Genomic DNA, 22,679 nt, shown 5'->3' with positions numbered 1-22,679 from the left:
CCTTTTCAAAACTGAAGTGTAGATTTTGTGAAGGGTAAAATTTTTTTTTTTTCGAATCTGTTGGAGTAATTTTGCCTGATTTATCAGTATTAAAGGCTAGTTTTATCTTGATGTTATTTCAAACGAATTCATAGTCAATGTTGATTTTATGTACTATACAATATTGCTGTTGTGTATTGTATACTGTCCTTACTGTTCAATATCGTAAATAACCCTTGTATTGTTAGATATACTTTTTATAATACACGAATAAATTTAATGCTATAACTATTCATCTCAAAATTGTTCTAATATTCATATTAAGTTTACGGCAATAAGAAGATTTATTTCTTATCAAACCTCGTAACTCCATATCTAGTTTGAATTTATGATTGTAAAACCTCGTAACTCCATTAAAAAAAGTACTAATAATTAAAAACCGACACAAAGTTTATTGACACACGTCAGGGGGTGTTTTAACTTTTATGTGATGATTTAAACACATATTAAGTACAAACAAAAAAGTTATTCAGTTTTTTGCTTCTCTTGTAAAATTTGTCTTCAGGGAGTTACGAGGTTTGCTAATTAGACCGACGATGTGCAATTCAGACCAATTTTGAGCTAGCTTTGTAGGTCTGGGTTGCAACATTACAATTATTGTATGAATCCATACCAATGAATGTGTGTGAATGGTATCTTGTCATAAGAGTAAAAAAAAAGTGACAATTTATTACAAATTTATAAGCATGATAGTATAAAATATTATAAATTAGAATATGAGTTCACAAAATGCTTCTTATGTAATCAATATTCCAAAAAAACACATCTCCTGAAATTCGTAATGTGTTAGAGAATTGGCAACACTGCACATCATAAGCTGTGAACTGCAATCTAAGAATGAGATGGTCTATAGCCGTAAGGTAGCATAGTTGCTTCACGTCTTGCTAGGTGGCTAGAGCAGCTCTGTACTTACATCTTATGGTGCAGCAATATCTATTAATCTAATAATACTTATTAACCACTTTTTTTTACTGAGTTAGTTAGCTGCTTGGGAAATATGTAAATATTTGTTCACAACATATCAAGTATTTTATAAAAAAACATACAATAAAAACTAATATGGAAGTAACCACCTTGTAAGTTATGTATGTATTATAATGGCAAGAGGCGGAACAGAATGAACCCAGTGAAATTTAAATCTCTCCCCCTCCCTTTCACAGCAATCCAAAGTTTATCCTGTATCATCCGTCATGCGAGCCGACATTGATTGCAAAACACACCCCACTGTCTTACAATCAAGGAGTTTCTGTAATTTTTATTGGCAAAGTACATAAATTCTTCTTGTACCTTAAGAAAGTCTAAAAAAAATACATTAAAAGTTTAAATCTAACATCAACACGTAAAAACTAATCACTAAGCGGAATGCTCTACACTAACTTACGACAGAGGAAACTACTTGCAGCAGACGTCCTTACCCTGGTACACCGCAGGGCCCCGAGTGGTTGCGTGAGCGAGACCAACTGTAGTTTACTCACACTGTATGAGCAGGCCTTGCATGCGGCCCTTCATGAGCTCCCGAGCCCGCTGCAACTCTTCCTCGTACTGAGCCTTCTCGCTGAGCAGGCGGCGCACGTGCGAGTTGGTTGACTGGATCATGGTGTAGAACGTGTTGGCGTTGCGCTTGTTGCAGTCCCCACGCTCCAGCCACGTGATCACCACTTGCACCGCCAGGGTGAACGAGTCGTCCACTGCTGGAAACCGAAGTACCGCTCTGTCATCAACTACACATCTAACTCCATCTTCACGCACTCATTTTCATGCCCTTACTATTGGTAGGGACCCCAAACGGCAAAGCCCGAAATCTGTGAGAAAAACAGAATAAAATCCTGCTTTTTGTTTATGTATTTTTGTGAAAACAAAGTTTGGTGCACAAATGACCATTTTCTCAAATTCATCAGTTTCAATTCGGAAAACATCAGGCAATAACTTCATAAATGCATAACCCAAGTAACAAATTTTTAAAAAGTATTTTGAAATTTCAAACGTAGCATTTTTTTCTACTACAGCACCAATAAATATTAATGGTACAAACAATTGCTCTTTGTACTGTGCGTACAGCACAAAAGTTACACATCCTGTATCATATCTTTGGTTACTTTATGAAAAAGCTGAATGATGATGTTTACGAGACAAGATACTATGCATTTTTTTTTTATTATGTGATGTTAACAATATAAATATTGTAGTTTTTCAAGTTGAGAAAAACATTTTTAACGCCCAAACAAACATTAATTACAATATGGCATTAACTTATCTCCTCTTTTTATTTAAATTGAATTTCATTATTTTATAATTTAAGCCACACTCATTTCATTTACACTTTATGTTTGAGTACTTTTAGAGTTTAAGCCAAGAAATAATTGTTACTAGTATGAGAATTTTATGTTCGTTTAACCCTGCTCCATTCATTAAATATAATTTGGTTAATTTTATAACTTTTAAAAGTGTAAATATTGTGTATGTTCTACCCTGTTTATGTCAGATGATAGGAGTTGATGTGCTGGTTTATTTAGTACTTAATTTGTATCTGTATGATTCAACAGTAAATTATCAGAGTATTCAGATTCAATTGTAAAAAAAATTACAGAGATGACTACACATTGATATTGATTTTTTTTTTTTTTCAATATGGGATTTTGTGGTACCTACCTAAAACTGTCATTACAATATATATATATATATATATATATATATATATATATATATATATATATATATATATATATATATATATATATATATTCAATAAATATATATATATATATATATATATATTTATATTCAATAAATGAGCTTTAAAATACTAATTTTAAGGGAAAAAGATGACAATAAATATTTGGTATAGAATTATATGACCAAATTAACTTTTCTACACTGATGTTTTGCACCACTTTTAAGTTTTTGAACTATATTTTTTCACTGCTTTTGGTAATTTCTTTACAGTTTTCTGGTGTTGATAACTAGTAATGTTTGAGGGCTTTTTCAGTAAATTTATCACAATAACACTATTGAATGTTTTCTGTCTTAACTATCCCAACAAATGTTACCTAAATTTTTTTCTAACAGTTGTAAACAGTCACACACGTATTCATAATTAAGGCTAATCGCATCACCGTTTACAGCCCCAAAAAAATGTAGGTAAATACATGGTGAGAAAATTTGTGACCCAAGAACGAAATATGCAAGAGAGTTATCGGAATACATTTACAGGAAATTCTTTAATTAATAGAAATGAGAAAACATTAAATCACTAACATGGCGTGAGATGAGCCTTATTCACTGAAATATTCATGCAGAATTGCACAGCCCAAAAGTTCAGCTGTTACTAAAACTAAACTAAAATCTCCTAGTAAAAATATTATGTACATATATAAGAATGAATAAAAAATGTTATAATAAAATATAGTATTGCATGAAATTTTAATACCACTCCAAATACTTGCAATAAATAATCAAGATATAATTTAGTGGTGCACCGATATGACTTTACCGATTACCGATTCGATTACAGATTATGAGAGCAATAATCGGCAGATACCGATTCAGTTACCGATTATAATGAACAAATTTTTTTTAAGTGTAATAATGCACACAAATGTTTTTATTCCCATGTGAATTTAATAACAAGATTAGGTAAAATTCAGAATACAGTTATAATAACAGTATAAAAATATATAAAATACACTATTAAGTCATTGCAAAGTGTAAATTAAATTAACTTCTATTTATATTTGTTATTGTAAACAACTTGAACTAGTCTAATAATTGTAATTTACAATGGATAAGTTTTGGTTGCAGAAAACTAGCATTATTGTCAACTATCACATAAGGTTGCACCGAGAAATTACCGTTTAACAATGTAAACATGTTGCATTATTTTGTTCATTTGAGTTCATAGAAAAATGTTTCCACACTTCACTTTTTTTCTCCCTACTCGCCATCTCACTATAATTATATTAAAAGAACTCAAAACCAATTCTAGCACATGTGACTTTATTTATGCTGACTGAATATATAAAATTATAAATACTTTTACACTTTTCACGTCACATACAAATAACACAAAAAATAATGTTACCAAAGAAGCCTATTACGAGTTTGTAAAACGCAGTGATAAACTCTAGAAGGTATCGGGACCACGATTTTGAACAGCTACGACTCGAAAAGATCGATTGTCATAGAATCCACTGCAATTGCTTGTGGTATTTTGATTGCGTGCCATCTATTTTACGTCTCTGGCTATAGGTAATGTACAAGGCCACTAAACAAAAGACAGAACAAAAGACTAAACGTAAATAAACGTTTAGGAAAAATGTATTTTTTATTGTTCGAGGCAATGAGATTTATTAAACTTAACGAAATATCTGTAATCATGATATGACGGAGTTAGATTAATTTTGTAATATATATAATATTACCGTATTTCGTCCTAAAATGTGTAACAAAATATTACACGGTAAAAACCTACTTAATTACGCCGGGACATAGATACTTGGCAAAGTAATCGTTAAGATAATCGCCGATTACGATTAATCGGTAAGTACCCATAATCGCCGATTACGATTCATCGGTATCCGCATCGGTGCACCACTAATATAATTGTTATATGTTAACATTTCATGAGATAAAAACCAAAAACCAAATGCACAGCTCCAAGTACACGTGGTTTATTGACTGGACATCTAACCACATAATTGGCAGCACATTAAGTTATTTTTGAAATTTTAAGTTTATTTTATTTGCAAAAAGAAACTCTGCTCAAAAATTGCTTACACAAACATGCAATAGGATGCACTTAAAATAATAGTACTTTTAGTTTTAATACACTTACCCTTTAGATATACACAAAAAAAAAATACCGTGTATTATTGCATTATGTTCACACTGTTAATTTAGGTCATCATAATTAGCAAAAAAAAATCTTGCATAAAAATCGCATGTTTTTGGTCCCGCTATTAGATTCAGAGTACTTTGTGTAGGTAGTAAACATGACCTTGCCAAAGCACCATGCAACAGCAATCTGTTTTAAAGCTATAATGGGAAAAAACAGCATTTAAAATTACATTAAAACTAATTTCAGTCCCGCCATTTTCTCCATAAGATGTACGTTATTTTTTCCTCCATGTAACATGTTGCCCATAACTTCTTTTCCCTTATAAAAAGCTGTATTTTAAAGTTTACATCCATTATTCGTTGGGATATTCACCGCTTACTTATTTAATTAACAGAAATACAAAGTTTTCCAAAGTGTAAATTTTCTTTTAAAGACGTTTTCTAAAGTTATAACCTTTATCTGTTCATCATTGCTGTTTAAAAAGTATAAAAATGTAATCAGTGCTAGTTGGCAATATTCATGTTTGGTAACGTTGATAGCTTTTGTAGTGTGTGCGCACGTAGTCTTATATCAATATCGATGGCTTGCCGAATGCATGCAATGCATGCGCTCTGTCTAATACCAAGTAAACTGCCTTTGATAGCCAGCACTCTTTCGTGGTTAGAATGTACTACTATATTTCCTGCTCACGTTTAGGTCACAGTTTTCATTTTTCAATTATAAGTTGAACAAAATAAGTTTTTGATGCATGACTAATTAATTTAAATTGTTTGGAATACTTTTGTACAAACTGTTTATTTTGAAATACTTTTTATGCAACTTTTTTTTTTTTAAAAGGAAAAACCTAACACCACCAAAAAAAGTCTTTCTGACATAAAAATCACAGGCCTGCTTTTTAAACTTGAATTTAGCATAAAATGTGCGACGATCATGTGATAAAACATTTTATCATTCTACTTTCGAGAAACAATAATTTTGTAAACAAACAAATGCTTCAATCAAATATGCTTTTACATACAAAGGATACTCTTACACATCATTTGTTTGTTTACATTTACATATGAATAATAGAAAACCAAAATCCTGACAAATAGTCTTTTTAATTATTATCAACATTTGTTAACACAATTTTTGTAAACAATAAATATTTCACAGCATACAAGACATAAAATAAATTATTTATATACACACATACATACATACCTATATTCACATATGCAATTACATGCATTGTGTTTGTATGTTTCATTTTTATATTAAGTAATAACTAGTGGTGCACCGATATGACTTTACCGATTACCGATTTGATTACCGATTATGAGAGCAATAATCGGCAGATACCGATTCAGTTACCGATTATAATGAAGAAATTTTTTTAAGTGTAATAATGCACACAAAATTTTTTATTCCCATGTGAATTTAATAACAAGATTAGGTAAAATTGAGAATACAGTTATAATAACAGTATAAAAATATATAAAATACACTATTAAGTCATTGAAAGGAGAAATTAAATTAACTTCTATTTAAATATTTGTTATTGTATACAACTTGAACTACAGTCTAATAATTGTAATTTACAATAGGTAAGTTTTTGTTGCGGAAAACTAGCATTATTATCGACTATCACATAAGGTTGCATCAAGAAATTACCGTTTAACAATGTAAACATGCTGCTTTATTTTGTTCACTTGAGTTTATAGAAAAATGTTTCCACACTTCACTTTTTTTCTCCCTACTCGCCATCTCACTATAGTTATATAAAAATGACTAAAAACCAACTCTAGCAGATGTGATTTTATTTATGTTAACTGAATATATAAAATTATAAGTACTTTTTCACTTTTCACGTCACATACAAATAACAAACGGATAATGTTACCAAAGACGCCCATAACGAGTTTGTAAAAAACTGATAAAAACTAGAAGGTATCGGGACCACGATTTTTAACCGCTACTACGACTCGAAAAGATCGATTGTCATAGAATCCACTGCAACTGTTTGTGGTATTTTGATTGCGTGCCATCTATTTTACTTCTCTGGCTATACGTAATGTACAAGGCCACTAAACAAAAGACGAAACGTAAATAAACGTGTAGGAAAAATGCATTTTTTATTGTTTGAGGCAATGAGATTTATTAAACGTAACGAAATATCTGTAATTATGATATGACGCAGTTAGATGAATTTTGTATTATATACAAATATTACCGTATTTCGTCCTAAAATGTGTAACAAAATATTACACGGTAAAAATCAACTTAATTACGCCGGGACGTAAATAATCGGCAAAGTAATCGTTAAGATAATCGCCGATTACGATTAATCGGTAAGTACCCATAATCGCCGATTACGATTCATCGGTATCCGCATCGGTGCACCACTAGTAATAACTAGTGGTGCACAGATGCGGATACCGATGAATCGTAATCGGCGATTATGGGTACTTACCGATTAATCGTAATCGGCGATTATGGGTACTTACCGATTAGTAATCGTAATCGGCGATTATCTTAACGATTACTTTGCCGATTATTTACGTCCCGGCGTAAAGTAGGTTTTTACCGTGTAATATTTTGTTACACATTTTAGGACGAAATACGGTTATATTTGTATATATATTACAAAATTCATCTAACTCCGTCATATCATAATTACAGATATTTCGTTAAGTTTAATAAATCTCATTCCTCGAACAATAAAAAATAAATTTTCCTACACGTTTATTTACGTTTTGTCTTTTGTTCTGTCTTTTGTTTAGTGGCCTTGTACATTACCTATAGCCAGAGACGTAAAATAGATAGCACGCAATCAAAATACCACAAACAGTTGCAGTGGATTCTATGACAATCGATCTTTTCGAGTCGTATTAGCGGTTCAAAATCATGGTCCCGATACCTTCTAGTTTTTATCACTGCGTTTTACAAACTCGTTATGGGCGTCTTTGGTAACATTATCCGTTTGTTATTTGTATGTGACGTGAAAAGTGAAAAAGTATTTATAATTTTATATATTCAGTCAACATAAATAAAATCACATGTGCTAGAATTGGTTTTAGTCATTTTTATATAATTATAGTGAGATGGCGAGTAGGGAGAAAAAAAGTGAAGCGTGGAAACATTTTTCTATAAACTCAAGTGAACAAAATAAAGCAGCATGTTTACATTGTTAAACGGTAATTTCTTGATGCAACCTTATGTGATAGTCGATAATAATGCTAGTTTTCCGCAACAAAAACTTACCCATTGTAAATTACAATTATTAGACTGTAGTTCAAGTTGTTTACAATAACAAATATAAATAGAAGTTAATTTAATTTACACTTTGCAATGACTTAAAAGTGTATTTTATATATTTTTATTCTGTTAGTATAACTATACTCTCAATTTTACCAAATCTTGTTATTAAATTCACATGGGAATACAATTTTTTGTGTGCATTATTACACTTAAAAAAATTTCTTGATTATAATCGGTAACTGAATCAGTATCTGCCGATTATTGCTCTCATAATCGGTAATCGAATCGGTAATCGGTAAAGTCATATTGGTGCACCACTAGTAATAACTAGGAAAATATATTATTACATTTGCGATAAAACAAATTGTTATGTGAAAATCAGTTACTTGGTCGAAAATGTGAATTATTCCCAGTTTTGAAAATTCCAAAACAGTGATTGACAATTAAATATGAACTTACATCACCATCCATTAACATTTAGGTCCAAAAAATGCAAACAAACAATGAAAAGTGTCAGTATAAATGATTTTCACAACTATTGTTTTGGTTTCCCTTTCTGTTGTTTAAAAACACGGCACAATCATCAAGATTGTATGCTTTCATAATTAAATGACAACAGCCAGACACAGAAGGTTACAAAATCGATAGTTAAGTCGATATATTGAGTTCTCTATGCAGAGTTTTGCTTATAACGTTATAACCATTAACAGCTTAAGTGAGGAGTGCTTCCTCTGTACCTATTATTCTAAGGATATTTATTCTCAGTTTGTGTATGTCATTATTTTAAGCTCTTTAAAGATTGTTGTTATGTTTATAAATAATTGCAAATGAAGTACTTAATTATTGTAACTAGCATATATAATGAAAAGCAACCATGCAACCATTTTTTATTTAATCAGGTATTTATTATCATGCCAACTTAAGAGACTAGGTTTTTTTTTTTGAGGTTAAGAGTGAGCTTTGAACATGTGCAGTAGTTTGGGCGACAGATAGTTCACAGATAGGATATGAAAATAGTTCCCTAAAATTAAGAAACTAGCACGACCTACCTAAGGGTTTTGAAACAGTGAGGTGCACTAGGAATATGGTTAGGGTACAGGTGTAGCATATTCAACAACAAAACCCTTATTTTTGTGTCAGAGAATACAGCTCTAAATCCCATCAAGTACGTACACAAAATTAAACCAATTAAAAAAAAAAAACAATCTGAAATATAATATCAAGTTGGGGAACTACTAAACTGTAACGTGTGTACCTTCGTACACACCCAGAATCGTCATTGCCCCTAACATGTCTGTGGATGCCGCCCGTGCAACACAGAGCGCGGGGGCTTTGAACACTGCGGCTGGTGGTAGGCTTCTTCGGAAGCGGTCGGGCGTCATCGGTTGCGCGCCGATTCGCCGGAAAAGGAAGTCGGCCAATGTTCCCCCAAACGTACGAGACTATTCTGTTCTAGCCTGGTAAGGACTTCTGCAAGTATAAAAGGGCAATGCTTCGAGTCAACAGAAAGCAGATCAACTGAGACTTCACCGAGGCAGGCTGCCGCACTGCTCGGACACCGCTCGCCACCCTATGCTGTAAAACTTTGTGGAGTCACCGCCGCCTAGAGACCCCGACGGACTTCATTTTGGTGAGACTATTTCATGTCATAAACATTGATAGAGACAAGTGAAAGAAGATCAGGCATAAAACTCTGAGAGCAGTTAGAAACTGAATGCAAGTCTCTAGTAAGAAGTCATAATAGGCGAGTGTAAGGCAACTTCCATGAGGGCGAGCGAGGGGGGCTTCAGAAAACATGAACAGAACACTATACGTAAAGGCAAATACTGACGTCGACTGCCAACTCCGTACATAACGAACACAGGCAAACGTAACACCGCGCTCACAAGACAAGTTGCTGCAGCTGTTTTTCAGTACTAACACACGGCACGAGGTGAATAAGAATAACTACGTGGAATACAAGTGATTTGGGTGACAGCGAGACTTTTTGTGGACATAATAAAAACTTTAGCCAACTTCTACGGATACCAAATCAGTTAATTATAATTTGTATTTATTATGGTAGTAATTAATTTCAACCACAGCCAGTACTTGTTCCAGTACTTGTTATTAATTGTATAAATATATTTTTATATCCCTTTTTGGTAATTTCTATATGTACTGGGCTCCAAATATTATATTGAGAATTTGTTCAATTGTTATAATATGTTTGTAATGTCACCCAGTAAATCTATGGCAAACCACCGTTGTGATTGACAGTGTATACGCAGTAGGTTGAGCCGAGGCAGGCTCAAACTTGATTAAGGGTGCTGCTTTGATATTTTTTATCAGGTTGTTAATTTTTTGTGTTTTTGTTATAGCCGACCTGTAACGAGTATTCAACCCCACCACGCAGGGGTACAGCTTCATAACCATCAATGTCAGTTCGAGAATGAGATGAGATATTCGTTTGTGAGAATATACCTGTTAATAAATTGTTGTATTTACGAATTCTACTGGGCACCTAATTTTCTGACACACTCGCATCCGTTCTTTCCTGCCTTGTTAGGGTTTCCTGTTCCTTTAGTGACACCCGTGGCAAAACAAATAAGTTGTTTCATTCTCAACATGCAGACTGGTTGATTTGTAAGAGTGTTGGTGGCAGCGCAGATGAACTACACAAACCCTTGATCTTCTCGGAGATGGCGAGAGCCTCGTGGTCGGTGTAGTGGACGACGGGCGGCGGCGACGGAGGCCTCATCCTCTCCTGCTCCATGCGCTCGCGGTGCCTCTGCTCGCGCTGCAAGGCGCGCTGGCGGCACTCCCACTCGTACAGGTCGTCCCTGGCCTGCGCGTAGTCCACGTGCAGGCGTCCCGTGTTGGGCGCGTCCGTGTTCGAGCCCAGCCTGATGCGGTAGCCTGCGGTGATCCATGCACAGCCATTTCTTTCTTTCAACGATTCTTTCAAGATGGGTAATCTTGATTTAAATCGTTAGTTTGGAAATAAGCCACTGCTAGCTTTCACTGTATGTAGTGGACAAAACCCAAGACAATTAAAAATGAATACTCCAACAAACAGAAACAAGCCATAATCAGACAATGTCATATTGTTCCGAATTTTCTCTATTACGTACAGTGCAAACTAGCAATGATGTATTTCCAAATTAATAATTTGAAACAAAGCAATTTGTTCGATAACCAATACAAACAATGAGGTAGTAAAATTATGTATGACAGTAAGCACCGAACAAGCTGCTCTCATTCACATTTCAGGTACATGCTGGCATTAGGTTTGTTTTAATCGCCATCTCTTTGATTTGTATAAATGTATATGATACAAAAGTTATGAATTGCCCTAATAATCAAAATACACTGAACATTACGAACAACAATAAGTAGATGATAGCACCGAACCAACTAGCAGACGACTTGCCCTCACAACTCTTCCTCGAGAGGAGGAACATCGAGGGCATAACCTGTCTGATCTGAGAGCATCTTACCCCCTCAAGTAAAAAGGCCATCCGCAACACTGTTTGCTGAAAGTAAAACACGTAAGGGTGCCCCAAGAGTTAAAACCTAAACAAAAAATAATAATAAATATAAAAAAAAATCTTTGAGTAAAACAAACCTATTGGCTGCCAAGGCTTTAAGATCACTCAGAGTTTATTTAACAATCAATTTTCTTTTGAGTACAGTGGTTCTAATTTTCCAGCGGGCTGCAATTCAAATTTCACGGGTACACCTGTGGTTATTTTTTTTAAGACAGACGCTCATCTGTATTTTATTAAATACAGCAGCTTATTACCACCTGTTTTAAATAGTACCATTGTTCTGTATGTCAATTTTTCTTTGGTATTTTCATTGAAACTAAAGTGACATACCATAATCCTGCAAAACTGCTAATTTGGAATGGTCGTAATCCCAAACGTGTTAGATCGAAGACTAAACACATATTATAAATCTTCTCTACTCCTACCATAGGTCACCATGAAGTCAAAAATTGGAGTGATACAGTACAATCCAGTTGTTACAACCCCATTTATTACCACCACCTCTCTATTACAATCCTTTATAGGAACCGTAAAATAATTTATGTTCAAAAGTCAAAAAGTTTGAAGAACATCACCTGAAAATTCATTTGAAGCACACTGCGCTACGATTCTCTTGGAGAACACTGCACCACATGTGTGCAGTAGACAAACCCTCCCCCTGGATGATCATCCCTCCTACCAAAGATAAGGGTACAATAGCCTGCCGGCCGGCAACGAACCATTGCGATAGCCCTTGCTCTTGGACATGATACACTCTGCTTCTGTTATTACTAGAGACCTGAAGAATTCACAATCGTGATAATTTCAGAAAATGTGATTTGTGATGCATTAAAGTTGAAATAGTATTTTATAATTTTTTTTCAATTTTTACATGAATTCCTACACAAATAAGCTCTCATTTTACAAACATTAAGTTTCACGAACTTCAGTACTGTAGTTAGATTTTATGATATCCCATTTTCCTTCACATCATCCTTGAAACACTCCCATTCGTTTCCTACTTTTCCTATTACCGTCCTATCCTTAACAGAATAACACAGATTGGAAGAAGTTAAATAGCAAACATGATTAAAAGTTATAGTTAAAATAATCTCTTCATTAAAGTAATAAACATATTTGAATTAATGAGTGCAAATAAAAGTAAATATATCAATTAAATTGTAGATTTCATTTCACTCCTTCTTTGTATCCATACAAAATAGTGATAATTCAATAAAAATGATTCAATTTTATTCATAAAAGTATGGAATCATTTCATCAATGTTTTGTTATGACGTCACGTTAAACTATCGTCCGTAAACCGACTTTACAGACAACCAATTTTTTTGTTCTCACCATGATCCTTTGTCTGAAGGTAAGTTGATGCAATAGGTTGCCTGTTACGTAAGAATGAGAGAGCGAGACAGAGTTCATAGTGTGTGAGAAAGTACTACTAGGGAGTGCTGTGGCCATGCGCGAGTTTTTGGCTGGTATTGTTTCCAGGTCATTTTTTTTTTTTGTTAAAAAGGTCATCATGTTTTCGTGATTTTTTTTCTAATTGTGATCTTTTTCGAAAAAGCCTCGGTGCGAGGGGCAGGAAATTTGTGTACTGCTATGGTTTTGTGAGGGATGTGCTGTTATTGGCTGGAAAAGTCATGCACCTGCCACTTTCTTCAGGTAGTATGCAGTTGCACATAGTCTCGTTAGTCGTTGTTCAAGTACTGTGCGAAAGGAAGTGCGGGAGGCAACAGCTACAAACAACAGTAAACTTTAATCAAAGCGTATAATTTCACGTATGGGTGCCAGGGCTGTGCCGCTATTATATATGAGCCTTTGTTTGAGAATCTTACAGACTAATTCACTAGAATTCATAGACCCAGGTGGGTGGTCTGCTGGTCCTTCAGGATTTATTTCCCATGTATTATCGTACCTAGACAACGGAGTAGCTAGGGACAGTGTTTCGTAAAAGTACAGAACTATGAGTAGAGATCAACGAGAGTGAGCAAGAGGTTTATTTTGGACTTGCTGTGTAAAGAACATCTACGTTTTGATGAAGTGAGAAGAATAAATTAACTAATTTCATTTCACCTATTTTATTTGAGCATCAACAACAACAGTTTCCAGTCATGTAAAGTAAATTCTCTTTAGTACGTACCCCTCCTTTACGTACTATTCTGTATAAAGTATTAACACGTCGGTCCCTTGAAAGGCAATGATAACTCATAGGGATTATTATCATATAACGTACAATTTTCCTTGGCGCGAATCATTATTACGTACTCGGTAATACGTACAATTTTTATTTGTGTGAACAAAAAAAGTTTATGTAATATTTCTCTATGTAGTATTTCTACGTAGAATAATTGCATTCACTCGTTTTACTTCGCTATACGCCATATTACGTTGCTTACGTTGCTTTACAAGCGTGTTTATTGATGAAATGGCTAAACAAAACGATAGTGTCAGTGCAGGAAACAGCGCGCGGCTAAATTTCATTTTAGCGCGAAACATTACTCAACTTACGTATTTACGTGTTAACTGACTGCCAAATCAAATTTATCAACATCAAACGAAGACACGGGGCCAAATTTTAAATTTTGTTGAATGTACTATATTATGCATATTATCGTTGTTGAATAAGCAAATGTTTACGGCAGCGATGACGTGTTTTATTACTCGTACCTACTGGCTACACTGCAGCCTGTGACCGAGCGTCTCGAGGTTGGCTACGCTGCATCTTGTAGCTAATCTAAACAGTATTTGTTCGCGACGTAACATAACCTATACGGTAATAACGTATAAACGGAATATACCCTGAAATTGTAATTCAATTCCACTTACACAGTGAAAGAACTCGTGCTTTCTATTACATAGATTGTTAGTTTTGTTAAATGTATACTAGATAAAATGGCAAGTGAAACTTTCCGCCGCAACTAAAGATTTGTAGGTCACACTATGAGTACCGGTACTAAAAACGTGTCGGTATTAGTATTGCAACAAAACTTGAGATTCTATAATTATTTTGTTAGTTTTATTTACCGGTAACTTATGCCAGTGCCCAAATTTTTGTAATTAATGTTTTCAAAGTGGAGAAAATATGGAAATATGGAAGATACGGAAATAATACTGTATTGTAGGACCTATGAAATGAACATTTTAAAACATCTCTGATGCACTGTATGAATGGCTATTACTTCCACTGCAAAAAGAGGTAAGCCTACTATGTATGTATATTTAAGGTTACCTATGTATTTAAATTATATTAACTATGTTTTACTAATAGTTTGCATTACTTTACTTTTTTAAGTAAGTAAATCACATCATTGATAAAAACAAGGCGTGTAAGACCACATACATACGTTTTAATTAGAAAATGAAAAAAAAAAATTGTAAACATGTGCGGGAAGCGATATTTTTTTGGTTTAGGGTAACTCCTCTATAAAGTACTCCTCTATAAAATAGTATCATATTTTTGGTCCCCTAAAGTACTTCATAAAGGGAATTTACTGTATCAGTAAGAGACAGAACTTTACACCACACTACTTGCAACTTCTGAATCATTTGTTACCAAGAGTTTAGGTACGTGCGATTCAGACCAATTTTAAGCTAGCCAAGGAGGTTTGAGTTGGCACAAAGTAGACAACTTCTGAAAAATGTTTTTTTTATATAAATATTCATTTTAAACCAATAAAAAATTTTCATAATTTTTAATTTATCTTAAGGTTAGGTTTAACTTAATTGTAATCTGAAGAATGACAAGTATATTTAACAAAAAAAAATTCCTTCCACAACTTACAAAATTCTAGAACATTTATGTTTGTCACCTGATAAATAGATAGCTGAGTCCACTGAAGCTTCAAATACAAAGCGTATGTGGCAGAAATTCTTCTTACTGAGTCTTATGGTTTGCATTTCTCCACATCGATCAAATATCTCACGGATAATTTCCTCTGTAACAGTAAAAATTCCCTGTTACTATGGACAAAATTTCATGACAAGATTCGGTATCACCGAAATGCATGTAAATATACCATATAACACCAAAACGAAAGTTAAAACTCTACATAAAACCAAAATTGAGCTGAACTGAAAATCAAATCACAAAAAAAATTTTTTTTTTTTTTAGTATACACAATTTAATATATGTACAAAGTTTACATTAAAATGCATGAACCAATGAACCGGCTACATTAATTTTACTCTTCTGTGTATGATGGGCAAGGCAAAGCCCTAAAGACTCGACTTATTGAATCATTAAGCCATGCAGACTCACAGCTCCGGCGACAAGAAAACAGACCTGTGAGAGGTCAGGTCTAGCCAATCTCAGGACTCTGTAGGCCTTTTTAGTAACTTTTAGTTTACAACTTCTCAACATTTGTGTTTAATATGCGGCTGTAAACTCAAGTGAGGCATCAAAATACAAAATGCAAGTTAGGAAAAAAGATGCTGGTAACTGAAGTTTCAAGACTTCCAATAATGTTACTGTTTATTTTGGGACTTTATCAGGCCTTTCATGACAAATCTGTTGTGACTGAACCTTACGTTTGACAAGAATGCACGATAAAAATGAAATCTTGCTCCATGCGGACTCTGCCAGTTTAGTTAGTTTTATGATTTTGTTCATTTTCATGAAATGTACACACCCTGTTAGATACAGGAACACATGATGACGATGCATAGAGTAGAACCCTGGTATAATGTTTATCAATGGAGCATAAGGAAAAAACATTATAAGAAGAAAAAAGTTATAAGCAGGAAATATCAATTTTGCACTTGACAGTGTTTGAACTTTTTGCTAATGGACTCGTCAAGCTATGTAAACAAATTTTATGTTAAAACACTGATGGGTAAATTCAATGCTCAAATTTACTTAACCAAGCCAACATTTTTCAACTTCGCCATACTTCCAGATTATATTTTATTTGTCTTTAAAGACACACTCCCACATTTCTGTAAAACTGTCTCACGATTCATGATGACGACGTTTAGTGGGAATGCCAATTTCATAATTTTTCGCCACTTAAAAATTTGTAATTTTGGGATTAATACCTACGAATAAAATAAATTAAATTCTTCATCAGCAACTGAAAACCTTTAATTTTTGCCCTCAAGGAATAGTTGGTTAACTAAAATATTGTAGAAATATGTACGTACATCTGAAAACATACTAGAATGGCAAGGATTGAAGGATTTTTTTTTTTTTTTCATGATTAGGGTGCCAACAGACTTGTAACTGCGAACGTTATGTACCTTCTATATACTGAATTCACAGCGTTAATCAAAACTAAAATTAAAACTAGTGTTCTGGCACACTTACATTTTGTTTTTACATACAATCTTATTTGAACAATCTACTTATATCTATGGTACAGCACTGATTATAAACCAAAACCTATGTAAAGTGTAAAGTAAACATTTTAATAAATGAAACTTCACAGATGGGATAAGTATTGGGACTAGTTCCGATTTTTAAAACTTTTTTTCCCTGAATTTATTGAATTTTTGAAAGCAAATGCTATAAGCAGGTATTGCACCATTCATAAAATGTTATATGCAAGAAATAAATGCATTGTCTTTATGGGGAAAATTATGGGACTTAAAAAATATGATGTTATAGGCAGGAACATTATAACAGGGTTCTATACTGGGAAAAGGGATTCGCCATGGCATGTAATAAGGAACCATCCAAGCTTTTGTCTGGAGTGATTTTGGAAAACCTTGGAAAACTAGGATCTCAACCGGGGTCCTTCTAAACGAAAGTCCAACGTCTCGCTCGGCTACACACCTGTGACATTCTCCGGCAAGCCGCCAACAAAAATAGTCCTGCAGCCGGGTGGCCGCTCCCTTGTCGTCGGCGGGGGTGCGTTGGGATTCGGAGGGAAGAGCGTGCACGACTTGCAGTGGATTATCTCCTTCACCATCGGACCCATCATGGAGGGGTCCATGGGCATCATGGTGCCGTCGGGCCCCAGCATGGTGCCGTCGGGCATCATGCTCCCCATCATGCCGTACTGCAACACAACCGGACTCACTTACTTACGAGGTTTACATAATGCCTGAATGAATTACATAGAACCCTGTTCCTGTTACATCATTTTTCAAAGGGCAAAAAAAGAAAAATAGCAGGAAAATATTATATCTATTTGAACATTTTACCAAAAGACTCATTAAGCTATGAATGAAATTCCATGTTAATAAATTCATATAATAATATTCCTATATATTTTTTTATTTTACACACTCAATACCATTTGTAGTCTTGAACTCAAACTACTACACTTACAGAAATTTTTTTTTCAGCATTCTTCCTCAGTACATTGTCTTGTGTAGTGCTTAGTGTTCTGAAATAACTTTTATTTTGTTTCTGCATACTATTCTATTTTAACAATCTATGTCTATGGCGTAATTGTAAAGAAAAAGTACATCAAGTGTAAAGAAAATAGTTTTACTTGTTTAACTTTACAGATGATATAAGTGTTAGAATACTCAAGTTTGTAAAATTATTTTTCGCATTTATCAAATTTTAGAAAGAAAATGTTATAAGCAGGAAATGCAAAATTTGTGGAATGTTATACACACAATATAAATACATTGTCTTTATGGGGAAAATTCATTGGGAATTTTTAAAAAAAATTTTTTATAAGCACAAAACATTATGGGCAGAAACATTATTTCAAAGTTCTACTGTAGTGCCTAACATATAGTCGAAGTTCATGTCACTAGACAGTGTTGATGAGATGGGAATGGATTGATAATGGTATTGATGGGTGGGGGACACAGAAACTGCATAAAAAAAAAACTACCAGCTCACTGCAACGTCTGTTACCCTTCTCAAGTGCAAACATTACGGGTGTGACCACACCAGGAATGAAATCCTGATGCCTTGAAGTAAATGCAAAGTGTAGTGGCTTCTGGGAATACAAATAATACTCAAGTGAAAGGTTGGTTAGGATAATTAGGCTACAATAAAAAATACAAAAATGTTTGTTAAAAAATTAAAGCTTTTAAAGAAAAAAAATTGTGTTTTTAAGAACCTTCCTAACCAAATATAACCTAACCAACTAACCTTTCATTTCAGTCACAATTCTCCTTATTTTCCAGAACCTGCTACTCTACATTTCGATCCAGAAAATTTTTCTGGACCACAAAATACAGTGAAATCCAATCCATTTCACAAAATATTTGATTTTTTTTTAATACTGTATTTCCAAAAAATTAATTAAATGAGCTCATATTTACACATATAAACCCTAGTTACTCACAAGTTTTAGTTGTTAATGGCAGCCAGGTAAACTGTAGTTTAGTTCAGCAATATTATAAACATAATTTCTGTTCATTTCATTTAAAATTCAAAACCAGTCTACGAGTCAAAACGTCTGTTTTGTAATAGATATGTATAGCAAGTAAGCTGCAACTGTGTCCCATAGTGTTAAATCGATTGTGAATATTAATTTTAAAGTACATTGAAACTATTGCATTCACTTCTTTAAATGGCCATTGCAAAAATGTGTCAGCTTTTTATGGTGTTTTAGTCCAAGGTTGTCAACAATTATATACTTTTTCACACTACTGGTACTTTGTGATGAAACAAATAGAAATAATAGTTTGTTTTCAAGATTGAAATGTCACAAAAATGCCATGTTTTGAATTGTTTGTTTTCATTTTGAAATGTCACAAATATGCTTGTTTTGAATCATTTACTTGATTGTTCGGCTACTGTAAAGCAAGACAGTAGTGGAAAAAAAAAATTGAGATTTGTTGCATGTTTAAAATGTTGATCATTGTTCATGTTTTTGATTATGAAGTCTCGTTAAAACATCACAATTGAGTATTTAAATCACACAAATGAATTAACCTCAAGAGTGAATGTCTATATATGACCAGCTTACGAGGTATGCTATGTAAAATATTTGAAGGCAAACATATATTAGTTATTTTGAAGTGTTAGTATTTGAGGTTGAATCACATACGAATAATAAACTATGTATTCATATTTGTATCTGAAAATTAGAATATTAGCAGAGGCCTATAAATCACGTTATCCCATAAGGAACAATATTAACATCCCAGGTTGAGTTCCTAGACCTTCCAAAATTGCCTGCTTTTATTATTTGACTACCTGTCAATACATAACAAAATTCTGATAATATATTTGATGTTTAAGAAATGCAACCCAGTATGTAATGAATGGCTAAAATTGTATTAACATGCCATGTAAAAACTTCACTGCTGGCTCATGACTTGCCGGGTGGCACAGCCGAACAATTGAAACCTTGTCAGCTTAAAAAAGCAGGCATGAAGGTTGTGAACAGATGTCCGATGACTTTGTTAAGAGCGAGGGTGAGAGAAATAAAAACATGAGGAAGTCAGAGTGAGTGCACATAAGAAGTGAATGTTTCCTCTAACAAGCCCTTGATGGAGGGGCAGCAGGGACAACCTGTTGCATAGTCATTACTGCACAACATATAATTTTAGCCTAAATCTGACAAATAATAAGCTACGTATAATTATATGCCTACATAATAAGATTTCGCTGAAAACAATGAACTATAAGAACCTAATCTCTTTAATTAAGGTATAAACATTACGAATGCACATACAGTGGAATCCGTTTATAATGACATCGAAGGGAATTGAAAAACACGTCATAATAAGCGGACGTCATACAAAGCGTTAAAAAAAAAACCTTTTTTAGGTGAATACTTATGTATTTTAATAGAGAAACTTAGCATATAAACACGTGTACAAACATGATACATATATGTACATATTTTTAATTTTTAAATTAAGAAATATGTAATTTTTGTCTGCTTTTGCTTTTTTTATTTTAGTGTAATAACAGTCTCTAATACTAATGTGTATAGAAGACATCGCCATGGTCAAATTACTATCATTTTCAATATTTCTATGAACAAATCGAGATAATAATTCTGCAGCCTTTAATGCCTCTTCTGTGGTAGGTAATGGTGTTTCTTCAACTTCCTCTTCCCTTTCCTCATCACTTTTGAAGTGTTCCCTAGCATTAATGTTCTGTACGATATTTTCATCGGTGGGTTCTTCGGATGAGAGAAGAGCACTATCGATGTCAACATAATCTTCACACATTTCCGGTGCTGCTAAGGAATCTGATTTTAGGTTTCGTGACCACAAAGATAAAGGGATGTCATCTTCTTCATCAAATTAATGTTTTGCTGTTTGAACAGGTAAACCGTCTTGGTTTCCAATGAATCCAGCATGTTTGAAACAGTTGTGAATAGTACTTTGTGACATTTTATTCCAGGCATCATTAACCATCAGAATTGCATCTAACACCGTTATTTTCGTAGAAGAGTTGTTTTCATTAGCATCAAGACAATCATTTTGAGCACAAGGTTTTTTCTAAAATTAGTTTTGAGTGATCGTATTATTCCCTGATCCATTGGCTGTAGTACTGATGTATTCGGCGGAAGGAAAGCAAGTGTTATAGACTTTAAATCAGTAACTTTTGGATGCGCCGGACAAATATCAACCAGTAATAAAATCTTTTTCTTCTTCTTCACCAAATCACAATCCCAATTTCGAAGCCATTTTTCAAAAAGCTCTGACGTCATCCAAGCTCTACGATTGTTAGCATAATCAACAGGTAACGATTTGACACTGCTAAAATATCTTGGTTTTTGTGACTTTCCAATAACGAGCAATTTCTTTTTCTCTGTGCCACTCATATTTGCTGCTACCACGACAGTTATTCTGTCTTTCGACAACTTGCATCCACTACAATTCTCACCTTTAAATTTTAAAGTTTTGTCCGGCATTAATTTGTAAAACAGTCCAGTTTCATCAGCATTAAAAATCTCATCATCAGAAAATTGTCTTCGTAGATTCGGCCACACAGACGTCAACCAGTTTGTTGTTGAATTTTGATCAACAGACGAAGATTCACAGACAATTTTTCCCGCGACAATGTTATGTCAAACTTTAAAACGACTGATCCAGCTTGCAGAACAATTGAAGTCGAGAATACCAAAACACGTGGCAAAAATATTTGCCTTTTCCTGTAGCATAGGGCCACTGACAGGTATTCCCTTGTTTCTCGTGATTTTAAACCACTGAATTAATGCTTGATCAACATTTTCTTGTCGCAATTTTCGAAGCCTCTTCGGTTTCCAAACCTTTGAATTGAACAATTGCTTAATCCGGTTCTTGTTTTTGAAAATCATTGAGATTGTCAAATGACCCATGCCAAATTCCTTTGAGTTTGATTCTCCATTTTCTAATCTGCATATTACTGCACCTTTCTCCTCAATCATAAATGCTTTACGGCGTTGAGATGACATTTTTTTCCACAGGATATCACAAACAACAATGCGTGACCTTCAAGTGTCAATTACTCACTGAGGTTCAAAACCAAACAAGCCACGTGCCACGTCCTCGGGAATTAACAAACATTGCCGAAGGTGTAAAGAATAATGTCGGTCATTATAACTGGACATAATTTATTAAAAATGGGTCACACTGTAAGCAAAGTCATTATATCCGACTTATTTACAAAGAATTTTATATGAAAACCAAATTTAGTTGTGTTATTACATCACAATAGGCGGTTCGTCAATATAGGCAGAGTCATAATAAATGGATTCCACTGTAGCTTGCAAAACACAGAACTAATAGCTGGCTACAAAACTGTTTGGAATAGAATGGCTTGTGTTGTTGTACAGCAATTCAGTGAACGACCTGCGCATATTCCCTAGTCATAATGGGATGTATGGGCTGGTGGAAGAGTTGAGTTGGCTGTTATTTCCTTTGCCACTTGCACTATAAATATTGGTGCCACATCTCACTCTCCTTGGTTTTACATATGCAGGGGTAAAGATAACACACGCTTCTAAAAAATTTGAGTCATCTCTTGATAACTATTATGCATGCAAGAATTATTCAGTGTGTAAGCAGTGGAGCACTTGCATATGTTAGTATATACAGGCAATTCAAGAAGTTTACCTAATTAAAGGCAACAAAATACAGTGTGCATTAAACAATATTTGTTAATTAAGGACTTCCTGTAGTTATAGTAATACACA

General features: G+C 33.9%; 1 protein-coding gene across 9 annotated transcripts in view; it reads right to left on the bottom strand.

The window, feature by feature from the left end:
• The window catches only part of LOC134545685 (ecto-NOX disulfide-thiol exchanger 2-like), a 114,627-nt gene that overhangs the window by 61,480 nt on the left and 30,468 nt on the right, over positions 1-22,679 (bottom strand). For 6 of the 9 annotated variants that reach the window (XM_063388628.1, XM_063388625.1, XM_063388624.1 and 3 more), the window contains exons 4-7: positions 17,408-17,633; positions 15,447-15,572; positions 10,778-11,011; positions 1,515-1,730 (exon numbers count right to left, since the gene is read on the bottom strand). In XM_063388628.1, the coding sequence (XP_063244698.1) occupies positions 1,515-1,730; positions 10,778-11,011; positions 15,447-15,572; positions 17,408-17,633 (802 nt within the window). The remainder of the gene's footprint in view (positions 1-1,514; positions 1,731-10,777; positions 11,012-15,446; positions 15,573-17,407; positions 17,634-22,679) is intronic. The other 3 variants (XM_063388626.1, XM_063388629.1, XM_063388622.1) reach the window with 1 other exon arrangement.

Source organism: Bacillus rossius, chromosome 1 (genome assembly GCF_032445375.1).
Source record: "Bacillus rossius redtenbacheri isolate Brsri chromosome 1, Brsri_v3, whole genome shotgun sequence".
NCBI lineage: Eukaryota > Metazoa > Arthropoda > Insecta > Phasmatodea > Bacillidae > Bacillus > Bacillus rossius.
Note: the sequence above shows the minus strand (reverse complement) of the source record. Positions and strands in the feature narration are given on the sequence as shown.